Raw genomic sequence first — 14,825 nt, forward strand, 5'->3', positions numbered from 1 at the left:
ACCTGAGAAGCCAACACCCCATTCACGATCTGCAACATTTCCATTGGCCCAGAAAGTTCCCTCCTGGTAGACCCTCGCCCCCACAGACGGCCGCTCCGATGGGCACACTGGCGGAAAGTTCTCTGTGAATATTTGACGTTAATTGTTACAACTCTTTTTCAATTCGTAGGAGGTCAGAGCCTTCAGATGGCAGATAACAGGTAAGCCAAGACGGACTTTGTTGGGATTTCTGTTTTGGTTGATGAACACGAGCCAGGCTGCCCGTCCGTGAGCACCAGCGGCAGCTCTGGCTGATGGCTCCTTTTCCCCCCTGTATTTGAGCCCATGAAAACTTGCTTCACGCGTGGGAAGTGTCTCAAATACTGATCCTGGGACACCTTTTATGGGAAGCGGTCGTTTTGCTCTCTAGGCCTTCGTGCCTCCCCGGTGAAGTCCTGGCCGCCTTCCTCACGTCGCACGCCCCCTGGTGTTCAAGTGAAGAGTTTTGTTATGTGGCTTGTTCTGAAGGTCTGGTGTGGTGTTTGATGTGGTTTGATTTTGGTGAGGGAGCTGTGTCCAGACGTCTCTGACACCTGTCGCACCCATTTTGGGGAAGTTGCATTGTTTGTGGAGACGTTCTGTGGCCGGCTTACAGAGCCACTGAGGGCACCGTGTCCCAGAAACCCGGTAAGGCGGCTCTCCTCTGACCCCCTTAGCGGCCGACCAAGCTGTAGCGGGATGCTGGTTGGCTCGCGGGGTTGGTTTGAGGGCGGGCCGCAGAGTTTGGGGGAAAGGAACTGCAGAAGAGGAAGCTAAGACGCTTCGGCCGGGGCTGGAAATCAGAGCCGCTGGGTGTGGCGTGGAGGTTGGGGGGGGGGGAAGCACCTCGTGGATAACACCTGTGTGTCCGCAGCTGTGCTCTGTCCTTGCAGAGATCCCTCTCCCTGCGTTAAGAAAGTGCCCTGTGCTGTCTGTCTCCGGAAGTTCCTTGCCAGCGATACTTACTGCACACGCTGTCTTAGTTTTTCAGATGGTGTTCCCTCAGACGCCTTGGAGGCTGCTAAAAATGCAAGTAATACAGGTCAGTGCGCCACCCGCGGAAAAGGTGACAGTTGGAGAGTTTGTGTGCACAGCAGGGCGTCCTGCACCCTCGACCCATTTACTGCGATAACACAAGCAATACAAGTCCAGGGTTACTGTGCTTCAAAGACGTGGAGGAGTTAGAGTAATTGAAGTGGAAATCGGTACTTCGTTTATTTTATTTTATTTGCTTTATTATTTTTTTAAATATTTATTTATTTTTAAGAGCAAGAGAGACAGAGCATGAGCAGGGAGGGGCAGAGGGAGAGGGAGACACAGAATCGGAAGCAGGCTCCAGGCTCTGAGCTGTCAGCACAGAGCCTGACGCGGGGCTCAAACTCACAAACCATGAGATCATGACCTGAGCCAAAGTCGGACGCTTAACTGACTGAGCCACCCAGGTGCCCCTATTTTATTTTATTTTATTTTATTTTATTTTATTTTATTTTATTTTATTTTATTGTTATTTTTTTAACTTTATTCTGAGAGAGAGAAAAAGAGAGTGAGCAGGGGAGGGGCAGAGAGAGAGGGAGACAGAAGCTTAAGCAGGCTCTGAGCTGTCAGTGCAGAGTCCGATGTGGGGCTGGAACTCACAGACTGTGAGATCATGACCGGAGCGGAAATCGGGAGGCGGATGCTTAACTGACTGAGCCAGCAGGCGCCCTGAAAATCGGGACTTCGTTTCAAACTTACGGTCAGAACTTCAGGCTTTCCAGAAGTGCGGTGACCTGCACAGTGCATCTCTGTGCCTCAGCCAGGGACTGGTCTTCCCACCTGTGTCCTTTCTTCTTTTCCCTGGTTATTCTGGAGCAAACCCCGGACTCCATCATGTCATATTCGGTCTGTAAATTCACAGATGTGATTTCTCTTCCATTTTAAAATTTCTGTATCTGTACTTTTTCCCCTTGAACTGTTTGAAAGCAAGTTGTGGACCACCTGACTCTTTTCTCCTAAAACAGTTCCACGTAAATTTCCTGCAAAGCAGGATGCACAATCATCACCACGGTGCCATTGCCACAATGGAGAAATGCGGGGTTGACGGGGCACCACCAGCCGATAGCACAGTCGCGTTCCTGTTTCCCTGGGCTTCTCAGCAGCTCTGTTCCAGCTGCCGCCCTCACCCAAGTCCGAGACTGGCCAGGGGTCACGTCTCCAATTTAGTTCCGTCCCCTTCGTTGCAGAGCCGCCCTCCACGCGATGACACATCAGTGGGCTGCGTGCCCCGGCTGTCGTGTAGAACGTCCACACTCTGGGTGGGTCAGGCGGTTTCCTCCCCGTCACGCTCAGACTGCCACACCGGGGACATGGTGTGGGAGGGGCACTGGGGCTGCGCCCGGGGTCAGTGCTGAGATTGAGGACTTGGTTACGTCAGCGCCTGGCAGCTTTCCCCGTTGGGAGGGTCCGGTCAGTGAGTGACCTGTCGCTTATCCTGCGGGTACCATATTTTCCATGAGTTGTGGTCATGATCCTTTAATCAGGATTGACATTGGTGGTTGCAGCAAGGTGTTTCTCTAAGACAGTCCTGCTGTGTATTACATCTGTCAAAGACAGTCGGGGCGCCTGGTGGCTCAGGCGGTTAAACGACTGCCTTGATCTCAGCTCAGTTTGTGAGATCAAGCCCCACACCGGGCTCTGCACTGATAGCAGGAGCCTGCTTGGGATTCTCTCTCCCTCTTTCTCTGCTCCTCCCTGGCTCGTTCGCTCTCTCTCTTTGGAAATAAACATTAGGAAGAAAAAAGACCGGCTTTCCTTCCCTACTCTCCCAGCCCCCATTTTAGTGTTACTGTAGGCTCCTCGATTTCTGTTCCAGTGTTTTATCAGTTGCCATCATTCTTTCTGGTATGTACGTTGTCCCACGTTGCCAGTGGAGTTCCTTTCAAGCTGGCTTCTGTGGCCTTCTGTTATGTCCCCATCAGTTTGTGTGCTAGGTGATGTTCCGTGTTTCCTTGTACTTCCCTTGCTCCAGACCTGGAATCTACCATTTGTCCCAGGGGCCCTGTTTTAATAGGGAGATAACATTTTAAAACCAGAACACGGGCACCAGAGAGGCCTGGTCAGTTAATCACCTGACTTTGGCTCGGGTCATGATCTCACGGTTCGTGAGTTTGGGCCCCGCATCGGGCTCTGTGCTGACAGCTTGGAGCCTGGAGCCTGCTTCGGATTCTCTCTCTCTCTCTCTCTCTCTCTCTCTCTCTCGCTGCCCCTCCCTTGCTTGTGCTTTTTCTCTCAAAAATAAATAAATATGAACATAAAAAAAAAACCAGAACGTAGATGCTGTCATTGTTTCTAGGCCTTTCAGTGGCCAGAGCTAGAGGACACGTGTTTGTGTATATGCACGTAGCATTTATGCATTGTACACGTATACAGTGTTACATTACACAGTTACATAGATTAAATACACATATACAGTGTTACATTACACAGTTACATAGATTAAATACACATACACACTGTTTCATGGTGGCAGTTCTTTGTAATTAAAATGTTGAAATCCAGTTGCCTACTTAGTGTCCTTTGCCTGCCCACATCACTTGCTTACAAAACGAGGGGCACCTGGCTGGCTCAGTGGGTGGAGCTTGCGACGCTTGACCTCGGGGTTGTGAGATCGAGCCCCGTGTTAGGTGTAGAGGTCACTTAAAAATCTTAAAAAAAAAGAGTGAGGGAGCAGAGAGAGCTCCCAGGTATGGGCTACCTTTGGAGTCAGGTGAGTGTGCTACGTAGGTTCCTGTAGAGTGTCAGTAAGAGGGCATTGGCTCAGCAGATGCTGAGAGTCTGCACCGGGGGCTAGATGATGTGCCCACTCTGTGGTTACAGTTGAGCCAGAGACACTTCCTTCCTCCTCAGTGTCTTGCTTCTTTGTTGGGAAATAGTACAAATGTTGTGTGCGCCGTAAGGGCAGTGTGGTGGACGAGGCCGGTGAGTTTTAGGAGGACGGGCAGGGATTGCTATGTGCTGGGGGTGGGTCTGGGCAGGGCAGCGTAGGTGAGGGTGGGGACCCACAACGCTTGGATGTCTGGACGCTCCAGGAGCCGGCCGGGGCTGTGAGCCAGACCGCAGGTGCACACCGGTTTTCTCTGAGGGACAGTTGCCTCATCCTTGTCCTTGGCCTCTGGGTCCCCTCAGGATGGCGGGGCGGCAGGAGATAGGCCCCTACGTTGGGAAATGACTCTGTCCTCTTTTGGGAGATCTGGGGCTTAGACAGCTAAAGTGAGTACCAGAAATCTCCAGGTACCTTTCAGTGGATTTCTAACCACTCAGGTAGTTAACAGAGGCTATCCAACGCCTTTAAAATACATAATAAGTATTTTTAAAACATATACTTCAGCTACTTGCTACATTTAGAAATTAAATAAACGTGGGGGCGCCTGGGTGGCTCAGTCGGTTGACCGTCCGACTTCGGCTCAGGTCACGATTTTGCGGTTCGTGGGTTTGAGCCCCGCGTCAGGCTCTGTGCTGACAGCTCGGAGCCTGGTGCCTGCTTCGGATTCTGTGTCTCCCTCTCTCTCTGCCCCTCCCCTGCTCATGCTCTGTGTCTCCCTGTCTCTCAATAAGTAAAAATCTATTTTAAAAAAATTAGAAATTAAATAAACAAAGCTAAGTAGGTGTGTGCTGATGAGTTATGAGTTTTAACTCTTGGCTCTTCTGTGGTGGGCATATTTTCAATTTTTTGGCCTTGTTTTTACCTCTTAATAGAAAAGCTCACCGATCAGGTGATGCAGAATCCTCAAGTTTTGGCGGCTTTACAGGAACGGCTTGACAATGTCTCCCACACTCCCTCCAGTTACATTGAGACGTAAGTATGCTGTGCGTGGGCGCCTGGTGCAACTTTAAGAAAGGGAAAAAGACCGATTTCCTGGTTCCTTAGACTGGGAGTAAATGTCTTTCCCATTGAGCAGACTTTGGGGGCTGGGAGCCGGGCTCCGGGTTCCAGAGAGGAGCGCCTGGGCTCAGCGTGTGCTAGAAACGCAGGCCTGTAGGGGGTGGTGCGGCTCGGGGGCAGGGGGGCCACCTGGGCCCATGGGCCAGGCTCAGGGCGGGGCGCGGTCTCTCCCCGCTGCCCGCAGGTGGACGTAGTGACACTGCCTGGGAGAAGGAGACTTGAGGGTGCTGACGGTCTCTCGCTTTCTGGCTAGACTCCGGGCGAGTGGGCTGGTGCTCATGGGGAGGAGATGCCGGGGGAGGAATGGGGTTTCGTGGATGCAGTTATTCCCACGTTGGCCGCACTGCACGGACGGTGCCTGCGGGGGAGACTCTGGAATTAATGTAACCGGTTGGAGGGCAAGTGGACGTAGGCTATCAGGGTCCAGTTTGTTAGAATCTTTTGTTATTTTTACTCCATTAGGAGGATTTGGAAAGCTAAAAATAATTGTAATTGTGTGATTAATGCAGAAAAGAGGGGCGCCCGGGTGGCTCAGTCGGTTGAGCGTCTGACTTTGGCTCAGGTCACGATCTCGCGGTTTGTGAGTTTGAGCCCCACATCGGGCTCTGTGCTGACGGCTCGGAGCCTGGAGCCTTCTTCCGCTTCTGCCTCTGTCTCTCTGCCCCTCCCCTGCTCGTTCTCGGTCTCTCTCTCAAATACAAAATTAAAAACAAAATTTTAAAGATTTTTTATATAAAAACATTGTGCATTTTTTAAAATGCACAAAAGAAATACAGGTGTTTATGTATGTGCTGTTTCATTACGTCTTCACTGTGCCTCCTCTTTGCTGTCCTGCCAGCAGAAGGTCCTAGAAAGGGGACTAGATTTATGAGGCTTGCTAAAGGACCTTTACGTTGAGGTGGCCGGGGTCCTTTGTGATTTAAGGCTGTTCCGGTACTTTCTAAACAGTGCTGTGCATAGGAGCAGCTGGGACTGTTGTTGAAGGAAGGTTAGTTCCTTCTGTGCCTTCCTGGAGGAAGGCTGTGGTGTCCAGGCTAGTGCCGGCCCCGCCTTGAGGGCCCAGCTCAGGTGGACGCTGTCCAGGGGGCCGTGTGGGTCTGGGATGAGGCCCAGAGACCTGCTCTTTGTTCCAGATGGGGACCGAGAGCTTCAGGTTAAACTTCGTTCTGATGGGTTAAAAGGGTTTTGTTGGTTTTTTTTTAAATCTGTTTATAAAAGTAATGCATACAAACAAATATTTTTAGAGTATAGAAAAGTGTCAGGAGGCAAAGAAGCCCAAAGTTACCTGACTCTGGAAGGGAACAGGCCCCATTTGTCCGTGTCATGTCTGGTGTCTCCCTCGGTGTGTGAGTGTGAACGCCTCTCTTGGTGCTGAATATTGTGTGAAAACGTGATTGTGGACACGCTGTGTTTTAGCCCTGCTCAGCTTGTCCTTATTTTCACTATTTTTAACTTTGACAAATAATGTCTCAGTGGACATATCAGCGCATAAATATTTGGTTATTTCCTTAGGGTAAATCTTTGCAAGTAGAGTTATTGGATCCAAGGAACATTCCGTAACATTGAGGTTCTGGTTTGCCTCTCAGGCTTCGCAAACCCAGGAGTCGTTTTGTTTTTGTTTTTGTTTTTGTTTTTGATGGCTAACTAGGTAAGGAAAAGGCAGCGGTTCTTGTAAATCAACATTCTTCCAGATATTTCGTGGGATTGAACCTTTCTTCCACGTTTGATTATTTGTATTTTTTCTTTGTCGATTAGTTGTCCGCTTCTGCCCACGCCCCCACCTTTCTTTTCCGTGGGGATGTTTGTCCTTTAACGGTGTTCAGGAGCCCTTTTCTGTAGTAAGGATGTTAATTCTGTGGTAAGCTACGTTTATCTTAAGAAAATTGAAAAGCATTCTGCCTTCTTTTGCAGCCATAAGGATGTTTTACTTTTTATCTCGTGTCAGTTTACCCAAAGCGGTGAAGAGAAGAATCAATGCGTTGAAACAGCTGCAGGTGAAGTGTGCTCACATAGAGGCCAAGTTCTACGAGGAGGTGCATGACCTGGAGAGGAAGTATGCCGCACTGTACCAGCCTCTCTTTGACAAGGTGGGCGGCTTGCGCGGACATTTCACTCACGGATTTCAAATCTAAGTTGAAGTAAAACATCCACGTGTACCTAGTGATGAATCCTTGAATGTTACTCTTTAAGCCCTAAAACTCAGAATCTTGCTTTGTGTTTTTTTTAATGTTTGTTTATTTTGAGAGAGAGAGAGACAGCAGGAAAGGGACAGAGAGGCAGAGGAGGAAGAGAGAGAATCCCAAGCAGGCTTCCTTGCCGACAGCACAAAGCCTAATGTGGGGCTCGAACCCACAAACCATGAGATCGTGACCTGAGCCCAAACCAAGAGCCGGACTCCACTCAACCATCGGAGCCACCCCCCCTCCCCACCCCCCGCCTAGGCACCCCTAGAATCTTAAGTTATAAAAGCATTCGGTTTTTCACAGATGTTATTTGCAAACTTAACTCTTGAGTTCCTGGATAACTTACTATAGCTCTAAGAAGGTCTCACTTTTACTTAAAGAGAAGGGAGTTCATCACTGGTGATGTTGAACCGACAGACGCGGAATCAGAGTGGCACAGTGAGAACGAAGAGGAGGATAAGCTGGCCGTGAGTATTTTTTTAACGACTGCAACTTGTGTTCTGTTGTTTCAGTGCAGTTAGAAATAAGCAACCTCTTGGAACAGGTTTCAGTCCTCGGTGTAACATCACCAAGGAAGGAGCTCCTCCCAGTAGGTGCGAATTCACTGTTAGGCTGGCTGTTTGGATCTCTGTGGCGGGGAGCACCGGGCGGCCAGCAGGGCTGGCAGCAGTTAAAACTGCGAACCAGACACGTCTCCCTTCTCCGTCTGGTCGTGGAAGCCGCTCGGTACAGCAGTGCACTGAGACGTGGGGTCGGATGGACAGGACTCAAAACATCAGCAAAGTCTCGGTCAAGAGAAAGGCACAGTCCCATGAGAGGAGGGGACACCCGCGTCAGCGGTCACTACGAGGTCAGGGTTGTGAGGAGGGCGTGGTGGATGTCTGTGCCGCCCTGCTCGGGGCCCAGCAGCGACCCCGGAGCAGTCGCAGTGTGCCCGGGAGCTTTAGATCGGCGGACAGCCTTCCAGGATTGGTCCCATTCCAGCGCGACCGAAAGTTCCGCCTGATTTTGTTTGGGAGACCAGTGTCTTCTATCCTCCAGTATTAGTTCTCAGGGAATTGTTTTGAAGCGTGTGTTAGTCCCAGTAGCCTTAGAACCCGGCCTGGTTGAAGCAATGGCTACAGACGAGTATAGTTGTGAATCGCTTCCTTATTGCTGAAGGAAAATCTTCTGTAAATTTAAAAAGCCCCTCGCGAGCGTTTCACGCGAGAATCCCGTGTGAGGAGACGTTTGCACTTTCCAGTGGCTCAGGTTGGTGTTGTCCTTGACCTCCCTGGGCCCGCCCTCTCCTGGGACCGCCCTCTCCTGGGCTTTGATGTTAGAAAAGCCTCTCCCCACCCCCACCCCCGCCACCCCCCGGGTTGCACATAGCCTGTCCGGTCACCTCCCTGATGTTTGCGTGGAGTTTCTGTCCCGATGTTAATAGTCACCTCCTTATCGTTTGGGGTAGACACTGCTTGGCTGTTTCTTGTTGCCGAGGGGACGGGGTCTGTCTCCGGTGGTGGGTGGTTGTCCCAAGATGGACGTCTCCTAGAGCTGGTGCTGGACAGCCTTTCCTGAATTTGCTGGCGCTGTGCCATGTTGTAGTATTGTATCATGGAAATCCATCCGATGGAATGCCTTGAATGTTTTGTTCCTTAGAAACGTTTAAAAGTGTGACCTCAGTGGTCTTGGGGACGCGGGTTCCGAGAACAGCTTCTGAGAGAAGTTTGTGCAGGGTTCTGAAACTTCCGTTGTGCACTAAGCCATTGAATTCTTTGTAACTTTGTTGCTCTGCGGTAAGTGCTCTCTGTCGCATCTTTGCTTTTTTAGGGAGACGTGAAAAGTAAAGTAGTCATCGCGGAAAAGGAAGTCGCGACAGCAGAGGAGCCAAACCCCAAAGGAATCCCAGAGTTCTGGTTCACCATCTTTAGAAACGTAGATATGCTGAGTGAATTAGTCCAGGTGAGCAGATGTCCATGTCGCAGAGAGCTCTTCGTCTAAAAGCTGCTCACTTGTGAACCATCTGAGCGTTTAGTGGTTGGTCGTGGTGGGTGGAAAGGCCCTTTCTGTGACCGGCGGAGGGGGGCGGAGGGTGTCAACTGCTGCAGCGCCCCCCACCCCCCCACCCCCGCCTCCACTGCGGTGCTGCCGGGAAGGCCTACGGCTCTGGGGCTGAGCCGAGACCTGGATAGCCTTCTCCCCTCCGCGATGGCCTGCCGCCTCAGCCCAGAGTGCCGTTCCCAGACTCCATCCCCTTCCCCGTCTTACTGTGAGTGAACGAGTGGGGAGCTGTGAGGCCAGGAGGCCAGGAAGTTGCCAGCAAAGTCAGTGGGCTGACCCAGGGGCTTCTCCTGGTTCTCTCTTCGGAGACGTGCAGACCAGCAGTCTTGGTCGACACCCGTACGTGGCGGCAGCTGGCAGAGTGTGAGAGTAGTTGGGCCCTTGTCCTTCCTCCCTGGCGTCGATGGTTCCCAGCACTCCAGTGTGCCAGAGAGAGGCTGCCCCTGATTGCTGTCACCGAGACCCATGGTCGGTGAACAGATTGGGTGGCTTCCTGGGAGTTCCTGCTTGACGAGCACAGAGCCCGGCAGGGCTGTGGGTCCAGCGCCTGGGGCTGTGAGCAGCAGTGGCTCAAAGACCACGCGTGTTGCTGCTTTGAAAAGGCCTGCTAGAAAGTTCTTTCTGCTCTGTTTATGATTAGGAGTACGATGAGCCGATCTTGAAGCACCTGCAGGATATTAAAGTGAAGTTTTCAGACCCCGGGCAGCCTATGGTGAGTACTGACCGAGCTCCTACTTGGCGTCAGAAAGGGTCGGGCTGCTGAGGGTGAGGGGCTCGGAGCCGGGGCAGGGGATCCAGACCTGGCCCCCGCTTGTGGGGTGGTCCCGAGCCAGACGATCGCCAAGAGCTAGGATGTGCTCCTGTGGCCTCCCTGGGCCTCGCCAAGCAGTGCTGCACAGCCTGAGAGGCCGCTCAGGCTACCAGCTGCCCGCGGCAGGTGGCCAGAGCCCAACGCAGGACTGGACTCGCTGGCCGTGGTGTCTGCCGTGCAGTGCGCTGCTTTCTGAGCTGGCTTGTCCCCTGCCTCCCCTGCCAGATGGCGTGATGGCGTCTTTCTCCTAAGCGTCTCCCGGGGTTGTGAGGCTCGGACGTGTGTGGAAAGAATGGTAGGTGTGTCCTCAGATTCGGGCGGCATGTCCGAGGAACCCCAGATGCTAATGCCTGCAAGACGCTGCAGGGGGACCACACTGAAGAATGCCCCCCCGCCCTGACTGCCACAAGGCACCTCTTTCCAGCACTCCTGCTGCAGTGTGGGAGGAGTGTGAGGCCGGCCCGCCCGCCACCCTGCGTGAGGGGGGGCCTGGCACGGGCACGTTCGGGCCTGTGAGCCTGGCTCTGGCCGATGGGCTCCATTCCGGTGCCGGAGCCACTCCAGCGCCACACGGCTGACGGACTCGTGGCTCGCCGTTTTGGGCCCCGGGACGCGGCCCGGGGCTGTGGGTCGGGGGGAAGGTGCGGAGGGGCCTGAGACCTGGGGCCCGGCCGTTCTCCCTCCCGGTCACAGAACGCTGGCCCCACACCATGGACGAGGGCCAGTGTCGCCAAGTGGGTTTCTCTCCCTGGTCCTGCGGGTGCCTTGTCGGAGGCGAGGGCCCGGGGCCATACTGCATCTGTCCCTTCCACTTTTCCTGCCCGTCTCACTCTGGGAAGTGACATTTGGCTCTCCCGCCTGCAGGTCGAGGGTGCGGACCGTGGTGAAGCCTGCTCCCAGGCTGTGGGGCACCCCTTTCCTGCCTCACCGGGTCAGCCTGGTTCCCGGGGCTTTTTCTTTGGCCTGTGGGGGCGCTTGGCCACAGCGCCCCCTGGGGGCCGTGTGGGGCGGTCACGGGCCGGTGCTTGGACTCCTGTGATCCTCCCCCACCTTCCCAAGGGGTTGCGTGCATGCCGTTTTAAGATCCTGTGTCAGTTTTTTTCTAACACTTCTTCCTCACCTCTGAGTCATCTGGACTCCGTTTATTTTTTAATGTTTGTTTATTTGGAAAGAGAGGAAGGGAGGGGCAGAGAGAGAGAATCCCAAGCAGGCTCTGCAGTCAGTGCTGAGCCCGATGTGAGGCTAGAACTCATGAGCCATTAGATCATGGTCTGAGGTGAAGTCAAGAGTCAGACGCTTAACCGACTGAGTCACCGGGGCACCTAGACTCCATTTATCAAGTTTTCTCTTCTGGATCGGTTCTTTTTCCTTCTTTTCTTTGTTCTTACTAGACACCCGTTTGGTGATTTCCCGGGTCCGTGTTCTCTCGGCCTGTCTCTGTCTCTTGCAGAGGTTTCTAGACAGACAGAAGCCCTGGTCTTGGTCGACCGCGAGCCAGTCTTTTTTCCCTCGTGGCTCCCTCTGTCGGTGGAAAACTTAGGAAATGCGGGGAAGCGCAGAGATCTCCGTCTTGCAGAAGTAGCTCAGCTGCGGACCCAGTTTCCGCGGTCGTCTTTTAAAGATGGTCATGAGCTGTTTTAGACGCTGAAGTCAGAGGCACGAGAACCGTCCAGCCTCAGGATGAAGCGCAGCCGGTGTGTTTGCTGCTCCTTGTGACCGCCCTGCCGCCCTCCCCCCCCGGGGTCCCCACGCTTACGCTGCAGCAGACGGGGACCGCGTGTGTGGACGGTGTGGCGTGGGTGCCGCCGCAGCGGTGGGACCCGGTCACGACTGCCCCTGGGGCCGCTGGGTGATCGGGCGCCGCCCCGTCCGAAGGGCTGCGCTCGGGTCAGCATACAGGGCCCCGGGTCTCGTTTACATTCCTGGGGGTTTCCTCAGTTCGGATGCGTCTCAGCGCAGTTTTGCCGGGGCAAAGGAGAGGAACGTTTGCAAGGCTCAGAGGCCCACTTCGCGTTTCTGCTGGCGGTATCTTGGTCCACGTCCTTTTTTGCGGTCCCCGTGCTCTCGTGTCTCTGTTTTGACGTAACTGCGAGCAGCGGCGGATCGGAGCTCCCCACGCCGGCTCCGCAGACGGGAGCCCCTGCTGTGGGCCGTGCCGGGTGCGGGCTGCTCCTGGGCGTCCCCGCGGGAGCGCCGGCACCCTCTCTGGGCGAGCGCGAGCTCGGGTCTTACACGTGGGTGTGAGTGTGACGAGGCATCTGCTGCGTGTTTACGGCTGACGCGGCTGTGGGGGTGTGTGTGTGACGGACGTGGCCTCGTCTTTGGGCCCTCTTCTCCCGTTGAACCCTTTCCGACTCCTCCCCATCGTGGGTTAGTTATTTTGGACTTGAACGGCGGCCTACGGGGAGGAAAACCTGAGGACGGGGAATCGTACGCTTGGTTTGGAGAGCTGGTAGGGAAGGAAATGGCAGAGGACGGAGGGGATACTGTGGTCGGTGCAAAGTGGGAGTGACGGTGTGCCGCTCGCCAGCCCTCCCTGTCCCCGGCCACCTGTGCCTGCCTGTGGCCGCCGCCCACCGCCCCCAACAGACTTGGAGTGATCGATCGCAGCCTCCGAACTGGGTGCTCTCTTTCCAGGATGGGTGGTGGTGTTAGCCCTGGGGGTCGGGCCAGATGGAGAAGGGGGGGCTCTGTCTGACACTTTACTCCGCCATCCGCCAGACCAGTGACTTGTGCTCTGGATGGTCAGGCTTTCACTTCTCCCTTAGTGGATATGGTTTAGTCCTAGTCTTTTTTGTTTGTTTTTAAGATTTTACTTTTTTTTCCTTTTAACTTTTTTTTTTTTTAACTTTTAGTCAGTATTGAGAGACCGACAGAGCGTGAGCGGGGGAGGGGCAGAGAGAGAGGGAGACACAGAATCCGAAGCAGGATCCAGGCTCCGAGCCGTCAGCATAGGGCCCGACATGGGGCTCGAACTCACGAACCATGAGATCATGACCTGAGCAGAAGTCGGATGCTCAACCGAGCCGCCCACGTGCCCCTGGATTTTACTTTTTTTTTTTTTTTTTTTTTTTTTTTAATCTCCATACCCATCATGGGCCTCAGACTCAGCCCCGAGATTAAGAGTCTCATGCTCCACCAGCCAGGAGCTCTCAGTCTTAGGCTTTTTAATCTGTTTTTTTCCCAGTTGGTAATTATGCCATTATTAAGAAGATTGAAATAGGTAACATTTAGCAGGCGTTGCCTATGAACTTATATGAACTCTATTCTAGTCAGCTCGGGGAGAGAGAGAGGATTGTTACTTCCATTTTATAGGTAGATGAGGAAACAAAAGCACAGAGACACTGAGTAACTTCCCAAAGTCGCACCGCACTTAGAGGCAGAGTGTTGGGAACCCGGGCTGTCTGAACTCAGAGTCAGTCTTGTAAATTGTGTCTGTAACTTACTTAACCAAGACCATCTTTTTTTCCTGAAGATGGGGCTGAGGTGAGTGTCTTTGCACATAGTGACACATCCATCCGGGTGTCTTTTTTACATGGAATCTAAATTCCTTAGATTGATTTTACTTTCACCAATCTTTGGATTGTGCCAGGTGTGCCCTTGTAAAACTGTTCACAGTATGGAGGGCACCTGCTTTCCCAACACGCTTTGCCAGTATGATGTTATTCGTACGGACTGGAAAACTAGAATCTTTCTTCCTGGCCGCTTGACTTTATTGGTGACCTGACTGCTCCTTTGTACACACCTTGTGTCCATTTTTCCTCTCCGGTTCTAGAGGGCTTTGTGAACAGAGGATGCAGTTGTCCTTTGTGTGGCTTGAGGAGGCCCCGTCAGTGCTCCCGCACCCCACAGGGCCTGGCCCCTTGGCACGGCAGGGAGAGGGGGGCTGGGCCACGGCCGCCTGCTTTCCCCATCCACACCCCCACTTTGGCAGGGTGGGCCAGGGGCAGCAGACAGAAGCTAGGATCCCTCAGGAGAGCGTGGACCCCGCCGGGGAGGGGGCCTCGGGGGCCACGTGCACCCTCCTGGGGCTGGAGTGCGGCTGGTGGCCCCCCACCTGTCGTTTGTGTCTTGACTCTGTACCGGTGTTTTTTGGAACAGAAGTTTTTCTTGCTACGTGGCCATCGCTGTTGAGCTGTTCATTGGTGGCTTCCGTCTGTGGCGGCGCGCTCGGGGGGAGCTGGTTTCCAGGACGTGCTGCGCGGCTCACGAGATCTGTCACTGGTTACTTGTGTTTTCAGCCGTGCTCACCCGGAGTTTCTGTCTTCAGTCTTTTGTCTTAGAGTTCCACTTTGAACCCAACGACTACTTTACCAACTCAGTCCTGACAAAAACATATAAGATGAAGTCAGAGCCAGACAAGGCCGATCCTTTCTCCTTTGAAGGCCCTGAAATAGTCGACTGTGACGGGTAAGGAGACGCCGCTCCAGCTTCGTTTTGTGAGACAGAAGCAGGTGACTGCAGAGCTCCACGCGGAAGAGAAATTAGGAATCAAGCAGAAAGTCTGTAATCTCCTTAAAAGCCCAGTAGACAGAGAGATTTAAGTTAAATAGTCTTTCTGTTTGGGGCTATGATGGCCTGTGCTGGGAAATGTGTCATTCACGAGGTCACGCGTGCCAGCGTGTAGGGTAAGTGGCCGGGTTTCCTCATTGGAGGAGGTATTGGCTGCTGTCGTCCCCTGACACGAAGCTGTCCTCGCTGCACTGATAAGTCACCCTCGGCCAATATTTGTTGAGCGAATGGACGAGTCTGTGCAGGGCAGCGTTGGTCCGTTGCTTCCTCGAAAAGTGATGGGGCAGTTTAATTGTCGTTTGACTCGTGACCCAGCACCTCGGTGATTTCAGGCGAG

At 53.4% G+C, this 14,825-nt stretch overlaps 1 protein-coding gene across 2 annotated transcripts in view; it reads left to right on the forward strand.

Annotated features, from left to right (window-relative positions):
* The window catches only part of NAP1L4 (nucleosome assembly protein 1 like 4), a 52,697-nt gene that overhangs the window by 19,509 nt on the left and 18,363 nt on the right, over positions 1–14,825 (forward strand). For both annotated transcript variants that reach the window (XM_023238975.2, XM_023238976.2), the window contains 8 exons: positions 170–200; positions 1,002–1,060; positions 4,753–4,852; positions 6,885–7,026; positions 7,503–7,589; positions 8,935–9,066; positions 9,806–9,877; positions 14,247–14,386. In XM_023238975.2, the coding sequence (XP_023094743.1) occupies positions 187–200; positions 1,002–1,060; positions 4,753–4,852; positions 6,885–7,026; positions 7,503–7,589; positions 8,935–9,066; positions 9,806–9,877; positions 14,247–14,386 (746 nt within the window). In that variant the 5' untranslated portion in view covers positions 170–186. The remainder of the gene's footprint in view (positions 1–169; positions 201–1,001; positions 1,061–4,752; positions 4,853–6,884; positions 7,027–7,502; positions 7,590–8,934; positions 9,067–9,805; positions 9,878–14,246; positions 14,387–14,825) is intronic.

The sequence above is a fragment of the Felis catus genome, chromosome D1, assembly GCF_018350175.1.
Source record: "Felis catus isolate Fca126 chromosome D1, F.catus_Fca126_mat1.0, whole genome shotgun sequence".
Lineage (NCBI taxonomy): Eukaryota > Metazoa > Chordata > Mammalia > Carnivora > Felidae > Felis > Felis catus.